This window comes from Phallusia mammillata, chromosome 8 (genome assembly GCF_965637545.1).
Source record: "Phallusia mammillata chromosome 8, kaPhaMamm4.hap1.1, whole genome shotgun sequence".
Lineage (NCBI taxonomy): Eukaryota > Metazoa > Chordata > Ascidiacea > Phlebobranchia > Ascidiidae > Phallusia > Phallusia mammillata.
This window is the reverse complement of record NC_137259.1, coordinates 6,932,119-6,948,469: the sequence shown is the minus strand read 5'-3', so window position 1 is coordinate 6,948,469 and position 16,351 is coordinate 6,932,119. Positions and strand designations below refer to the sequence as shown.

At 38.9% G+C, this 16,351-nt stretch overlaps 2 protein-coding genes across 3 annotated transcripts in view; both read left to right on the top strand.

The window, feature by feature from the left end:
• The window catches only part of LOC145205196 (low-density lipoprotein receptor-related protein 1-like), a 75,428-nt gene extending 67,545 nt beyond the window's left edge, over positions 1 to 7,883 (top strand). For both annotated transcript variants that reach the window (XM_080077857.1, XM_080077856.1), the window contains exons 77-86: positions 208 to 364; positions 850 to 968; positions 1,369 to 1,563; positions 2,160 to 2,401; positions 2,502 to 2,665; positions 3,387 to 3,477; positions 3,964 to 4,180; positions 4,444 to 5,308; positions 5,514 to 5,721; positions 6,601 to 7,883. In XM_080077857.1, coding sequence (XP_079933983.1) covers positions 208 to 364; positions 850 to 968; positions 1,369 to 1,563; positions 2,160 to 2,401; positions 2,502 to 2,665; positions 3,387 to 3,477; positions 3,964 to 4,180; positions 4,444 to 5,308; positions 5,514 to 5,721; positions 6,601 to 6,792 — 2,450 coding nt within the window. In that variant the 3' untranslated portion in view covers positions 6,793 to 7,883. The remainder of the gene's footprint in view (positions 1 to 207; positions 365 to 849; positions 969 to 1,368; positions 1,564 to 2,159; positions 2,402 to 2,501; positions 2,666 to 3,386; positions 3,478 to 3,963; positions 4,181 to 4,443; positions 5,309 to 5,513; positions 5,722 to 6,600) is intronic.
• Positions 7,884 to 9,394: 1,511 nt separating this feature from the next.
• Positions 9,395 to 15,889, top strand: LOC145205364 (uncharacterized). Its single transcript, XM_080078063.1, has 7 exons — positions 9,395 to 9,530; positions 9,614 to 9,724; positions 10,584 to 10,730; positions 10,996 to 11,133; positions 11,674 to 11,928; positions 13,988 to 14,166; positions 15,432 to 15,889. Exons 1-7 carry the CDS (start codon positions 9,450 to 9,452, stop codon positions 15,538 to 15,540), a joined length of 1,020 nt encoding a protein of 339 aa, XP_079934189.1. The 5' UTR covers positions 9,395 to 9,449; the 3' UTR covers positions 15,541 to 15,889.
• The last annotated feature ends 462 nt before the right edge of the window (positions 15,890 to 16,351 follow it).

Below are 16,351 nucleotides of genomic sequence, written 5' to 3'. Positions count from 1 at the left end.
TGCTAATTTTTAAGGTTCTATTTGAACCAGATTTTGAGGATGCTTTTTCCACAGAAAAAAACATTCAGCTACTTTAGATTAAAATATACACATGTTTGATTTATTGTTACTAACTGCATTATGTTGAAACACTTAAAAACATTAAGTACTACCCCGGAGCATTTTGAAAATGAAGAACATTGATTTGATGAACTTCATTTCTTGCAGCTTCCATATTCCAGTGTCCGTCGCACATGTTTAGGTGTGAGGACAACACATGTATACCGTTGCTATGGAAATGTGACGGACATTTTGACTGCCCGGACGGAAGTGACGAAGGTCCAGTCTGCAACCAATTCGTTTGTCTGGCCGATCGACCTTTCCGGTACAATATCTAAAAATCTGCAAAATGTACCTTTTAAATTTAACGTCTGTCTCCAGGACTATATTGTGGCCATACACTAAAATTGCCTGTTTTGTACTCGTTGTATCATCACATAACACCTATTTAACACAACACTAGATTATTCGACATGCTTTTGTTGTTTTATTCAAATCAACAATGTTTTTCTTTGGGCACAGTTAAAGCAAAATATATTTTCTTTTTCGCTTCGAATGTGGAATTTAGTTCACAAATTGAGTTTTAAAAACGGTTGCTTAACGTTAGGCAATCTTTATCAGATTATACATTTCACCATTTTTTCCAGATTGCTCAGGCTTAAACATTTTGTAACAATTCTAGATCGATATCAAGTATTCGAGTATTGCATCGACTGCACCAACCCTGCAATTTTCGATTTTGTCATTTCTTGCCTTGCAAACCTAAAAATATTTTTGTTAAAACTTTGACAACCTGTTTTTCGTATTTAGATGCCCAACCTTCAACGTATGTTTGCCGCTGACGAAAATATGTGATGGAAATAACGATTGCTTGGGTGATTCGTCGGATGAAAACCAACCAAACTGCAAAGGAACCCAACCCGATTTAGGTAAAACAGAACTACTTGGCACCCTACTACCCCACATGTTACCTCAGTGTTAGATAGACACCTTGACGCAAAGAAACAATACGTTATATTAGCTAAATATAATACAGGTGTCATACACTTCTACACTACAGTATTACCACTTGGTGAACTATATTGGGACAAAATACTATTGTGTTTGTCATGGGCAAATGAGGGAATGGTTTAAGAGTCATATACTGCCATTGAAAAACTAATCAAAGTTTATAGTTGGGAGCATACTGGAACCGGGGAACAACTGCACCCAAACACTTTTTTTGTTAAAAGCCGCACAATAATGCCTGACTATCTAGTCCCACAGCAAAAACCTTGTCCCACTGCATGCTAGTTGTGAATTTTATTTACACCGTCTGTTCTTATTCAGGTCATTCATCAGACGGTTCAACCTGCGTTTTATGGCGCAAACAGACCAACTCGATGGTGGTGAAACAGACTGACGGCGCCCGAGACATCACAGAAGGATATATGTGTGGGGATGGGACGTGTGCCAGTCTCACCACGCTATGTGACGGTGTACAGACTTGCCCCGATGGACGAGACGAACTGTTCTGTTTAACTGGTAAGCAATTCTTCTCACAAACATTTTGCTACTTCATGAAGACATTGCGACTGTTTGGTTCTCTCATAAGAATACTTAAGGTAATATGACGTCACATAATTATGACGCAACTATTCTTACTTACGTAAACTGAAGTCATGGCACTAATACAGGGGTGTCAAACACGCGGCCCTCCATGAGTTTTTGTGCGGCCCGCTAAGTCACTTTTAGAATTTGTGTGTTTTACTTAGGCACAATACCCTATCAGACCATTAAATTTACATGACACAATCATTCTCTATTAGTGGTATATGCAACGTTTTAATTGGATGATCGAAATAGCCCATCTTTAGAACCAGCCATTGTACTTGTTGCGTCTTTGTATGCCATCGTTTTCACACAAAGCAATAAAGCACAGTTGTTGTTTTTTTCCTTCTGCTACACTGCATATCTGTTTTTAATCATGCAATTTTATGTTGTCATGTTACACTGTCACAAATGTTTCAAAAGTGCGGCACTCGACTTACTTAAAATTTTGTTTTGGGTCCTCTAAAAGTTGTTTGAGTTGGACACCCCTGCCCTTACATATAAAATTTTCATTTAATTTTTTTCTACAGGTGAATGCACTGCAGAGCATAACTGTACCCACAAGATCAAAGGAGAATGCTCTATGTTGCCTCGTGTGGCCAGCGGAGGGCGGTACAGATCCATTTGCAAATGTAAGGAGGGATTTGAACTCGATAGCGACCTTCATTGTCGCGATATTGATGAATGCAAAACCCTTCACCCCTGCTCGCAGAAATGCACTAACGTGATTGGCTCTTTCCACTGCTCATGTGACGACGGCTGGACCAATTACGTAAGTGCAAATATATACTGTTTGAAATTTAACGCATAGAGCATAAAGCATATGTAGGACATAATTGCTTTATTTCGTATTAAACTTGTTATAATTATAGTACCATACATTTTGTCGAATGTCGCGGTCACCACAACAAACAGCGCGACTCATTACGACATCTGGTGTTCCAACATCAATCCATATTTTTGCACCACTGGAGGCGGTAAAGGTCACTCGACAGTCTGTCGTTCAGTTCAACTCATCCGGTATCGAAGTTACCAGGTAAGTTTTGCATTCAGCATTCTTCTATTGTCAGACAAATTGTGCTTAGTAATAAATCTCTGTTCATTGGGAACTAGAATTTAGAGTGTCGCTGAAAAATTTTAGGTCTTAATTACAAAGTTGTCTTAAATAAAGTTTGGGCAAACACAAGTAAAAAGCTTCAAATGTTCGTTTTTGTTAAGCACGAAACATATCATGGTGATGGTCAGTGCTAAAGGGTGATACGCTACTAGACTTAAATGATCAAAATTTTGTTTTTGCAATAGAAAAGAAAAATTACAGAAACCTTTCGACACGGGGCACTGTATTTTTCATCGGTTCACAGTTCACACCCTTGAGATAATTTATTTGATCCCGCCTCGTAATTTACACTTTTGTAAAATTTACTTGCCATTAACTAGATTTGTGTCAAGCATAAATAATGGTGTTACTTGCTACGAGGAGCAAGACTGCTGCTCCGGCGTAGGCAAACCTTAGCCTTTCTCACATACCAACGTCGAAACAAATTCGATCTTTAACTATGGTGTATAGCGCGCTCTATAAACCGACAAGCTATACCCTCTTGTCAACATCAGAATCGTAGGCACCGCTGCTCGTGGCATCTTATCGTAGATAAAACAGTGGGTACAAATTGTGGTAAATTATTTCCTCAAATTTATTAGGAAATATTAGGTTTAACATTTGTATCAAATGCTACCTAACATTTAAGTCTTGTGTGCAGGATGACTCCGTCTGTTGTGGACGACACAATATATTGGATCGACTCAAAACACCGCGGTATTTACTCGTGGAATGGAAAACACCCTACACTGGTTTGTGTTGATCGTTTGCATTTAAACAACGAAATTGCGTTTCATCAGTGCACCTGGTGACAAGACATGGGCCGTATTGACTAGTATAGCCCTGAGTGGTAAACGGGTCTGAAATTCGAGCTCGAACCCGGCCAGAACCCGAAAGTACAAGCACAAAAAAATGACAGGCATATACACTGAAGCCTCAAAAAAGACAAGACAACAAACACAATTGACAATTTGTCTTGAACAAGGCGTTTGGGGGCTGTTTGATATTAGTCCTGGTCCAGAAACTGATTACTTAGCTAGTCAAAAATACTGACACAGAGTGTAAAGTCAGACCCAAATCAAGAAAAACCTAAGCCCGAACGCGACCCGAACCTGAACCGGGCCCGAAAAGCTCTGCCCGACTTACAACTCTGCTATAGCCATGTACACTGCCTGCTATTATTTATTAGCTTTATGCTTTTATTAACTGCATTTCGTTATTAAATCATTTTCTTTTAGCTTCTTCGCTTGCCAGCCAAACATCGGCCCAGCGGTCTTGACTTCGACTGGGTTGGTTCAAATCTATATTGGAGCGATCTTGGGACGCGGTCTGTACATATCATGCCCATACAAAAAAGTCAGACTTCCAAACGACCGCTCGAACACTTTGCGATATACAACAGTGAAAACTCGATGATTAACTGGCCCTTAGATGTCGCGCTAAGCATACAAACAGGTTGGTTACGGCTATAACTTTGCTGTCCACCTTTTTCAAATGTAATAATGTGGTAAGATTAGTCCTAGTAATAAAATGACATTATTTTGTGTAAAGTAAAATACTCATGCTTTTAAAGGAAAGTTTTTCACTTAATCTGATTCTTTGAATATACCATAACCCTTTAACGTTCTTTAGTCGATATTTTTATAAGATTGCAGAAAGTTTGTATGCTAACTTTTTAAGTACGTGTAAGCAACTGACTTGATTATTTCTGACCACAGGATTCATGTTCGTCGCTGACGGAGGTACTGACGTCATCAAACCTTCAATTCTCCGTCTCCCAACGAACGGGCAACGTGGTGCCAACCACATCACTATACGATCTAAAAACATGCAATGGCCCAATAGTGTAGTTGTGGATGAACCTGCCTCCAGGATATACTGGGTCGATAGCAAATCCAGGTCAATCTGGAGTTCGGACTTTGACGGCACTGGTCAGGTTCTTGTTCGGCAGTTTGATATCCACATCTGGCCGAAAACCATTGCTCTCTTCGGGGACTACATATTTGCCACAACTTCGCTGACTTTCCGTGTACTGCGTATCCACAAACTGGCGCACACGCTACCCTCGAGCGCCACCCAACGACTGAGCAAATCCCACCAAACTGTCCCGTTTCTTTTTAACAGCGGCCCGAAGCGGGTTGCCCCATTCGCGCAACTCTCACGCCTAGAATGGGTTGATTACGGTTTAGGGAATCCGCCCGCCATTGCTATAGCCGACGGAGTCCCACAAACCTCTATTGCTATGCAACTTAGCAAAAAATCGGGTAGATGTACTCGCTGCAACTCGAACCTGACCACGTTGTGTCTGAACGACGGTGAGTCCTACTCGTGCCGCTGCCCGCAAGTGACGTCATCAGGGCGTGCGAAAATGCTCCACTGCGCATGCGTGGGAGTGACGTGCACAGACGGTGAAACTTGCGTTGCTGGCAAATGCGGCTGTCCGAGCGGCAAGACTTGTCACGTGACAGGCGAAGCTGCTGGAGCGTCTCCAGTTGCGCCCGTCGTCATAGTAACGGTGCTGTTCATTTTGATCGTCGGAGTGGTCTTGTGGTTCGTCTACAGAAAGAAGACCAAAGGTTTGGGGTAAGTATAGTCAAAGATACTTTATTGTTTAAAAGCGAATACTGAACGGTTAACGGTGTCTAAGCGTTTGGAGTTGATCCACATTTTATGTTATCCAACATACAATGTACATGAACGTTTTTTTTACAATTTTGAAAAATTTGCGCTCTTTATCGAAGTTACACTGGTACACATAGATAAAATGCGTCTTTTTGCTACTTTATAGATTCCGTCACTTCATGTCGCCCTCTCGGAACGAAGTCGAAAACATGAGATACAGTGAGTTGAATGCCAGCGAGGTAACAAGCCTAAGCGGCGAATCCACTAAACTGAACAATGGGGATGCAACAAGCGATTCAAATGGACTTTTACATCTCGACAACGGTTATGAAGACGAAGTTGTCACTGAAATCGAAGCCAGTGACGACGACCAGGTATGACGATGATCCTAAACTTTGTGGTCAATACCCCAAATTAAAGCAGACTGTACTTTATGCCAGGTATGATGTAACCCTTGTGGCAATGGTATTTGCGTATACCGTCGTTTTGACATCCTATTTAGGTCGCTTTTACTAAAGGGTTGTTTCTTTTTTGCTTCTTTAGCCCTTTTTTGTGATTTAAAAGAATCATTTGGACAAAATCTGACCTATCCTAGACAAATCGTTCTAGTATTTTGCTGGGCACAACTACAGTTCTTACGTGCATGCTTCTATTAAGTAAATCGTAGTACGCCAGGCCTATAAAGGCGTTGTACCGAATCAGCTGGTCTCCCAAGCAATCTCATATGGCAAGGCATAGACTAGAAAAATCTAGCCTGCGGTGGGATTCGAACCCACGACTGGAGTCTTTCCGGGACTCGCGCTCTATACCAACTACACAGGCTCAGTGGAGAAACCGCCGAAAGTCGAATCACAAGCACCGTTTGCCTGCCTTGTATGCTGCACTTGTAGGCCTGGCGTACTACGATTTATTGATATGTATGCCGTGATCGCTGGTCTGCATCGACGCTTCAGGGCTGATCCCAGTATGAATACGTTTCCTCCATTAAGTAAATTCGCTTTTTACTTTTCAAGACAAATACCATAATTTGGGCCTAGTTTGCTAAAAACACGACGTTTATCAGTTAACTACATGTAGATAAATTAGTCTGTTGTATAGTTTTAGGCCTAAATTTCATACATTACTACATTTCGGTTTTACCCGAGTTTTCAAAAGGTTCTATCCAAAATTAAATCAAAACATGCGCCACCGAACTTTTTAAAACTCATCACAAAATTTAAAGCTACTGCTTTCATATTTTTAAATTTATGTAGACGGCGAACGGAGACCGCGTGACTTTAGGATACGACCGAATTTACTTTGAAAGTGGAACTACAGAGCGCTCATCCGAACACGCGCTCCTGCTCACCGACGATCCCATGACGGAACCGCCCGAAGGGGTTACCCCTGACGACGAGCCTTTGACGTCGAACGACGAAACACCATACGAAGTGCCAAGTTTGTGATGTTGGGCCTAAATATCGATTCTTTTCGGCTGCCTTTTAAGCCTCGTCAGTATTATGTTATTTTTATGCAATATTTCTTAGCTCCCTTTGTACAAGTTTACTCTTTATTGCCAAACACAGGTTTTCAAAGATACGCATTTCTTTAGCGCTGCCCATTGTTTACATGGTACTCTACCAACATTTTTAAAAATATAGGTGTTTTTGGTACAGGCGTAAAAGCCTTTTACTAAATTGCACTTGTGTAAAAAAAATGCTAAGCCAATTCTGCACCATACTCACTATTTTCGCTCTTTAAGGGTTTTTTGGTTTGCAACGGTTTGTAAAATCGGCATAATTGCACTTTCAAGTAGAAAAATCGCAGTATGAGTTATTTTTGATACGCCATGTAGGCGAAGAAACCTATTTCCAAGTACTAGTTTAGTGCAGGAATTTTTACAATTTGTTTTTGATACTCACTAAAAATTGTGAAGCGTTTTGTGCAGGGACATGTCTTTTTGCATGACAATGCATTTATTATGATCTTGTGTCTTTCTTGTGCTTGGTAGCCTACAAGCCTTTTGAAATATGGTCTACAGCATGTTTTGCCTATATATTTGTATTTTTGTTCACATGCGGACTTGTTTATGATGAAAAAGCAAAATTATATTCTTGCACTATAAGATACACTTACAGTATTCATACTTTTGTACATGGTTATGCATATAGTTTATTACAGTAAAAAGCAGATATATACATGGTTATCTTGCAGTAAAGTTAAATAATTGCTTTTAGTATGTGATTGCTTTATCGGATAAATAATATGTTTTATAAACTTGTACAGAAAATATTTTTTCACTTGCCTTTTGGTTCGAGTTTGTGTACACCCTACGTTATTCGATCGTGTTACCTGTTTTCTATACTCAAATGTGCCATATCTGTTCCGCTATTAATGATTTGTTAAAAGAAAACCTATTTTTTTCGCTGTTGCCCAAAGGTCCGTAGCGCACACGTCGAACAATAATGTGCCAGTATTTTTTCTATGACCATTTTACGTAGTTTTTGTTATTTTATTACGGCGTTACACGACAGCCATACACGGTGTTGTCTGGCAATGTTATTCTCACGTCTATTCAGCCCAGTTGATCCACATATAAACGTAGGTACGAGTGAGAGTATTAGAAAACACGAAACCACGTCGCTGAGTAGGCGATACTGTAGTACAAATAACCCTTTCAAATCCTTTTAATTTTATTACACTTGAAATAGGGCCATAATGTAATAGAACAGCTTCTTTTTTAGATAAACGGCAAATGCGTTCAAAGAATGTGGTTTGTATGGAATTAAAGCGTAAAAATTAGTGGGTCTAATGGTATACTGTTGTGATGTTTACCGACAAATAGATAGTCCTTATTTCTAAAGTCAAACATGGCAACTTACTGGTCTGGTGTTTCAGCCCTTGATGCTAACCCGTGAAATACCAACAAAGATGTTTTAGCTCTTAAAGGTAGGCCTATATCAATAAAACATACAGACACTAGCTCAAAAAACAAAGTTTGTTGCAAAGGGTGTTGCCCGAAACTTTTGCAAAAATGACAACCGACGTTAAAAAGACAATTTCCTCGCCGTCCGAAACAGACACGGCCTTTCAACAGTTTCTGCGTCAACGACTTCTTAATGGTTACGATCATTGAACCTTGACGTTGCTTGTATGCTGCGAAGTGAAGCAAGCAAGAGGGTGTATCGGTGAGGTGGTTTAAAGCAAAGGGAGAGAGCCATTGTTGAGAGCAAGACAGAAAGTATATCAGGTTCCTTTCTTCGATACCTAGCACAATGAACTGCTAACTTGACAGCTCTTAGTTTTGTTTGCTTTACAGTGGAACAGGTAACAGCTTAGACACAGTTTTAACAGGATTGAAGTTTGTTTGTGAAGAGTATTGCTGAAAAAATATAGACTTTGTTGTTCTATTTTTTGTAATTTAGAACAAAGAAGTTCTAGAAACGTTTATTTGACAACAAAGGAGAGAGAAATAAGCGTAAAATTCGCAGTAATAGCACTTTTACACGAACACAACTGCAAATTCTGTTTTCTCTTTGCATATTCAATAATACCAATCGATCCCTTTGTTGCTATAGTATTATAGGAATAAAAGGATAACAAAAATTTGCTTTAAAAACTATGTTAGGTCATGAATCTTAACAATGCTGATAAAGACAGCTTCTGGATCATGTCTTACAGCTGACATTTTTCAACGCCAGCCCCATCCAGTAACAAACGTGACTGTACGAGTTTACAGCCCTGCTGGGAAATTACCACGCACTGCGCCGAAAGAAAACTATTTGTTTTCTTGACTTGATTAAACACATTACTTGAATTGGCTGTAAGTAGAAAGGACTTTAATTTAGCTTGTACATACAAAAAGACCGTGTTTGAGCGAAAGTGCTGTTGGTTTGATGTCACATAGCCTATCTGCGAAAACACCGGTCGATAGAGCGAAATAACTTGATTACTCGCGGTGTTTTTGTCCTTAGCAAGGTTGTGCACGCTTTGCAGACGTCTGCTGTGTGCATTAGTGCACTAGTAGGATCTAACTATTTAAATTGTGTATTATTTTAGTAGCGTATTTTTGTTTCTAGTATTTTGCTTAACCTCGATTTTAGGTTAACAATTACTATTTAAAATGGTTGCAAGCAACAAAGTTGATTTGTGGGTGAAGGAAAATGGTTCTACAGAGGTTTTACTCGCATCACCTCCCAAAAAGGTAAGGCAAATCATACACTATTAACCTAGGTATGTATGTTGGTTCGTAAAGTAAATATTGGCATAACACTGGTTCTGTTTTAGGTTGCAAATAAGGTACAACAAAGAAGGGCATGTCTTCTGCTGTTAAGCACATTTTTGGTTTTATTTCTGACTGGATTTTTGGCGTTCTTCTTCTTGCACGTTCATGCAGTGGTAAGTTAAACCTTAAAATACTTCCATTGTATGCAAATATGAAATTCGTAAAACTGGAGTATCTTTAACGCAAACCTTTACATGTGTATGCAGTCTAGCCTTAACTTAAAGCAGCGGTTCCCAAACTGGGGTCCGCGGTCCTTTAGGGGTCCGTGAGGCAATTTTGGGGGGACCGCGAAGCGGTTGAAGTAATTCTATAATTCTCATTTGTGCCACTAAATAAGTTTAAATTAAAATTTAGAATCGACTGTCTCCATTGCCAAACAATAGCCTTTATTGCATGACAACTATCAAAAATGCAATTGTTCACGCACAATCGTAATGCTTTTTGTCTTGTCTGTGATGTCACAAGCTGTTTTTGGATGATTTTTTTGCGCAATTTTGCATAACTAGCTAAAATCCTGCAATCAACTTTTGTTTTTATGAAATACACATTTAAGCTTAAGGACCGCGAGCACTCGAAATAATGGCGGTCCGTTTTGAAAAAAATGTGAAAAAGTTTGGGAACCACTGACTTAAAGCGATACAGATTTGCCGGTCCGAACCCGAAAAGTTATTTAACTGAATCCCTAATCAGGCCCGAAAGTCAGACTGATCAAGATGAAATTGGGACACAAAACTGGCTTATTCTAAAGTCAGACAACGGTCGACTCGTATTGCTTGACCTGAAACCCCAATCTGTCCGAATCCGTGTTAAAACCCTGGCCTTACTTATTCAACTTCTTTCTAAAGAAAAACCCTCACATTCTCATTTTTGACGCTTGTTCAGGTTTCAGGTAGCAAAGCAATTTCCCTTGTCAGTATTTGCTGTGTTTTTGTAAACTTTATCTTGCTTCATGGTTACCAAAAATATTTTTAGGAGAAAAACAAATACGAATATCACATGATAGTCAACGGCCAAAGATCAACTGGAACCATCGAGTTTAACCGCGCAGCACACACTGTACTTAGGCGATGTGGAACCATTTCACCAAGTCTATTTGTTGACTCCATTAGCGACGGAATGGTACGAATATATCGCCACCCGCCATAATCGAGTAAACACAAAACTGTCACTATAAGTAAAATCGCAAAATCTTCGTCTGTTTTTTTTAAACCTGACGGTTTGCTGTGAGTATTTTCCGACGAACTGCTGAAGTTTTGCCGTTTTCTTAGTTTTACCGGACAATTTAAAAAATCTTTCAAAGTTCAATACAACGCACGGTTTTGAATTAAAATCATTGATCGTTTTATGCAAATTTTTGATCTTTGACAAAGTTGTTATTCCACAGAACGAAGTAACCGCTGTTATCGTTGGTGAAGATGATGGAGTACATTGCTTAATTCGTGATGACAGGATGTACGGCTATTCCGCCCCTCCAGTCTTTCCGCGACAAGAAATCATGGACAGAATTATGAATGAAACCAACGTAAGTCAAATTTTGCAATGGTGCGAAGTTTTAGTCTTGAAACCTCGATAGGCCTACATCATTTTTCTAAAACTAAATGTTCAAATTTGTGAATAAACTGTTGCTGCCAGGCATAATGTATCAACAAAGTTTTAGCTCTTCCAGCAGTCTGGAATAAAGACTAAGTCTTTTATAAAGACTTCTGGAAGAGCTAAATATTTGTTGGTTCAAATATGTGTTCAAAAGTTGTCGAGGAGAGTTTATTTGCCCACATTGCCAAAAAAGCCGACATTTTTATATCACCGATAATGGCACGTGCATTTTTACCAGGTAGGACAAACAAAACATCAGATAAAGAAACCCATATATTAACGTTTAAACATATTGCATATTTCGCTTTTTTACGTCCATTAGGATTAATGCATCCTTATTAAAACTGTGAAACATACAGTTACGTTTTGCTAAAGTTTGTTTCTAAGTGAGAAAACATTGGTTTGAACTTCTACCAGCCAAGTGTTTTAGAAACATTTCCATTGAATCTTGACAAGTTTCCTCTCACAGCTAGCAAATATGCCAGTTGTGATGGATGACGTCATTTGGGAAGAGAACCGTAAACTGCCCGTGAGTCCTTCGTCACTTCCGGCACCAATCAGGGTGAAATGTGAAGGTTTAGCAATCTACCAGCTCACCCCGTGGAAGATGGATTTTGTTCCTGGACCAGAGTATGGTGACATGAATGAAGACGAAAACGATTTCATTGAAGAGGTTATTGACGTGGATTATGATGAAACCAAAGATGAATACCCCGATCGTAAGGTACGGAAATATATGTTACTTTACGAATCGTTTAGAGTCGGACATGTTGAACAGCATTGCAATTGTAGTGTTGTTGTGACCTTATTCTGGTAACGACAGCGAAAAAGGCTTTGCATCACGTCTTCAACAGACGTTGAAACGTCACTAATACGACGTGTTACTTCAAAACACAAGCTGTTATGTTTTCGATCAAAATACTTTTCAAGTCAGTGTAGTGTTCCTTAATATATTTTTGTTTGTAAAAACGGCTTATGAAAACTGTGCTAAACATTGTCACAAACTGGCCGTACCAATCTGAGCGATTTTAATTTTCTTACCGGAACAGTACGTTGTTTGTTAATACCGTCATAGCTGTGAAACATAATACAAAACATCGCTGAGACAAAGTACTGCAAAGATTATCTAGAAAATGCGAAGATTAGAGATTTATGATTGGGCCGATACTTATGACACCTTTCCGTTATCAGAACGCCGTTTAGCCGCTAAATATTTTACCGAAACGGCAAGTCACTGTCACTACTAACCAAGCAACCAGTCCTGACAGTTTGGTGGATGCGATACGCAACAAGTGTATTCCAGACATATATGTAAAGAGTCAATAAACAGTACAATATTCGCAATGTTAAATCAAACTGTACAACCCTTCTCGATTTAGAGCTAGGGTTGTGACTACATAATGTAAAAGTTGGTTAACGATTAACCAACGTCAAGTATACAGGTTTGCCGGTTAAATAATAAAATACCGAAGTACAGCAGCAATTCAATAGATTCGTAGAAATAATTCCAAAAGGATTATCGACATATAAACAGACATCCCGACAGTTTAAAATATTCGTGTCTACATGCAATATGAAGATCGAATTAAACATGCAGTACCAAATCACTCGTGAAGCTAATTCAGTGCTGTTCGAATCGACTAAATTGGGGAGAAATCTAGGACAAAGTCTAGCCGCTAAACCAGCGGTTCCCAACCCCAACTGGGGTCGCTTGACAATTTGCCTGGGGTCGCCTACGGTAGCGGCTCCCAACTCGTTTTAGGGCATGGATGGACCACTTCATTTTTGAGAAAAAACGCAGTAACATTAAGAATTATGGTCTACAATAAATTTAACAATAGATTACCAAAGAAAAGTGTATAGAATACAAAAGAAAAGTGCCCATACAATCCCTCCATCGTTTGTTCATTATTATATCAACTATAGTAACTGCCGCAGGGGTGGGTCTTTAATATTTATAGCTTTATTGTAGCCTATACCCTACTAATTTTATCCTTGGGGTCACCGCAACTTGGCAAATGTTATGAATGTAATGAAGGGGTCACGGCAACAAAAAGTTGGGAACCGCTGCGCTAAACGTAAGACACTTATATACACAACGCTATAGTATAGTATGGTAGTGCTTATTTTGGATTCCAACCTATAGCAGCCTTTGTAAACAACGTGAAAAGTCTTTCCATTAAACCAGCGGTTCTTTATCCAAAAACTTAACATATGGATGTATTTATAGCATTATTTACCATCCCAGAGAAGAAGAAGACCCAGTTTCAACAGAAAAAAATCGACTTTAAAACTAAGACATTGCTGACAATTCGGTCAAAGAAGTTTTTGTTGTGGTCGCTTTTTCTTCATGCCCTATAAGCAGGGTTGTCATCGACATAAACGCCAAAATAAGGACAACCGAAAAATTAAATTTTCATACAAAACTAAACAAACATTTTGAAACAAATCTTTGCATTTATACAAGAAAAATATCTGTTCCAGCATCTCCTTGTCCGTAGACAAAGTTTTGTTCATGTCACGGCATTTCAGGCCTAGGTTACGACGTTTCAGGCCTACTTTCCATGTAGCAAGGATTTGACTGTTATTTCACTAAGTTTGTTCCTTGTAATTGTTAAAACAAGACAAAATAAGAACTCCGGCCAAAAACAAGGACAATTCTTAGAAATAAGGACGGTATGTCAACCCTGCCTAGTAGCAAGTGCATATTACTTACTAGTCAAGCCAGCCCTATAATAGTGCCTTAAAACAATGTTTACATGTCAACTTATACTTGACCACAGAGACGTCAAGCAGACCTTGAGGAGGAAGAAGAAGAAGAAGAGGAAGAGGGGGGAGAAGAAGAGGAGGAGGAGAATCCTTCTCCCATTGACTCTGAACAAGACAGTCGAGAATGGGCAATATCCGACCATGGGCGGGGCTGTTGCAACGAGTGTGAGCAATCTTATTTGGCTTGCACCAAGTAAGTTCTTGTTTTTACATTTAATGGCCTATGTCAGTGGTTCTTAACTGGTTGTCCATGATGGCTTTTTTGGGTGGTCCACAGGATGTTATTATATTTGGTAATCAACTGAAAATAGTTGCATGTACATTATTGAATATTCAGTACGAAAATAGGTAATGCAAGTTATTGGATATTTATTGTTATAGCTGTCAAGTGTTTGATATCACTTCTCGAAATTTTGTACGGAAGAAATATATTTCAAGCCAATATGCCTGTTTTGGATGCTATATTTAACCTTTCTGGCCAATAGACTGGTCCACGACATTCTTGAACTGGTGGTCAATGGACAAAAGCGAGTTGAGAACCACTAACCTATGTTGTCACGGATTGCATGAAAATACCCAGCAGTATGATAACGGCGCCTAGTTCAATGATAACTAGACCTTGCACGTAGACAATTATGTATAGCCACTATAACCATTTTGAAATTTCCCTTTTTGACTTTTACAATTGTTGTATTATAATTTTATTCACAATTTAATGTTTGTTCAATGCAAAAACATGCCTTTTCACATTTTAGTCGTGTTAGGCGTTTCACATTCCACAAATTGTGTGATACGCCCAATGTAGCAACACACCCTGATGACAAAAACGTACATTGGACACAAAGATCGACAAAATGCGTCATATTTTTTTGTAATGAACGGACCATGACACTTAACGAATTTGTACAAAAGGTGTTTTAATCTAAGTTCAAGATTGTTAGCGACACGTAATTTAGTGTTCGGATAATTTCAACCAGTTACGCAACCCTGGATGCTACCAACAGGTTATAAGGTGACTGACTTGCGTCTTGCCAAGTCAGACAGTTAGTCGCCTGGGTAAAGTGCTCTATCTTTAGACCAATTTGTTTTCTCCCTTGCACCACAATTTTTACCAGTAAAAGAACATAGATTTGAATGTAGTTATTTAAACTGGATTTCAATTCTCAAGAGAATAGGACAAAAGTACCCTTCCAAACTATAGCTAAGACAAGAAATGCAAAAATCGAATTGTTTAGATACTTAAAATGTAACGTAGTGCACAAAATGTAATAATAGTGATATTGTATGATGGTCATTGGGGGTAGCCTAGATTAGGTTACACAAACCCAAAAAAGTATTAACTGGGACTCAGTTTTAGAGATATGCTTTAACGTATATTTTTTTATCACAAATTGTTGTTGTAGGCTACAATGACAAACCGATATGATAGCTGTCATTTATAACACACTTCTGTTTTAGGGTATGCATTCCCTTGAGAAGCAACAACTATCCGTACTTCTACCGTAACTGCGACCACATTCAATGTCAATTGTATATGCCGTGCCGTTATTGGCGTTTGAGAATTTAACACTTCTTGTACGGCTGGTAGACCAAGCAATGTTTTGTAAAAACTGCAACAGGATATTTTATAATGGTTGTCCGTAAAACAGACATGCCATTCTTCAAAAAACAGGTCTTAATATTTTGCAAACACATGCAGTACTTTTTCTTGTGTAATGGAAGAGCTACGATTATAAGATTAACACTGTACATTTTTCTGCAAACCACATCATACGTTGCAACACTCATTTCAGTTTACTTTCATGCACATTTTTTATGCTCTCGGGCCAACGCTTTATTTTCTTCAAACGCTTCTTGCATGAAGCTAACGAATGTTCCGCTGCACAAATGCTTCGTTTAATACATAAAAATGTATATGTGTGATTTATATTTATTTCTCACGGTTGCGATAACAACCTTATCAGTAAAACTTGTAAGGGAAAGGCGTTTAGCAGACTCTTTCTCGTACGTTTTTTTTTCTTGCTTGTAAGACAAAAATAAGATAAACATTATGTTTTAAGCATTGTACATAGCAAGTGTAGCTAACATTATCAATTTCGTCGCTAGTAAAAACATTCACAATCAAACAGTCGATTACGTAGCAGGGTCGTCAAACGGGCCACACCCTCTCCATTTAAAATGTGAATAAGGTCATTTCTGGTCCATTGCCTTGATATTTTAAAGGTCACCGTACAAGAACAATACGTAAACAAATGCGATTTGACTAAACTCGACCACACGTGCAGGGCAACTACTGCAAAGCGAAATGACATATTAGGTCATCGCAATGAAATTTTTATAATTCACATTTAGGAGTTGTTAATTATACAAAGTGACTC

Bases quoted from the DNA above. Each gene is read 5' to 3' on its own strand.
- LOC145205364 (XM_080078063.1), top strand. From the start codon at position 9,450: ATGGTTGCAAGCAACAAAGTTGATTTGTGGGTGAAGGAAAATGGTTCT. The intron at 11,929-13,987 runs GTACGGAAATAT...ACTTGACCACAG, and splicing joins ATGAATACCCCGATCGTAAG to AGACGTCAAGCAGACCTTGA. The intron at 14,167-15,431 runs GTAAGTTCTTGT...CTTCTGTTTTAG, and splicing joins TCTTATTTGGCTTGCACCAA to GGTATGCATTCCCTTGAGAA.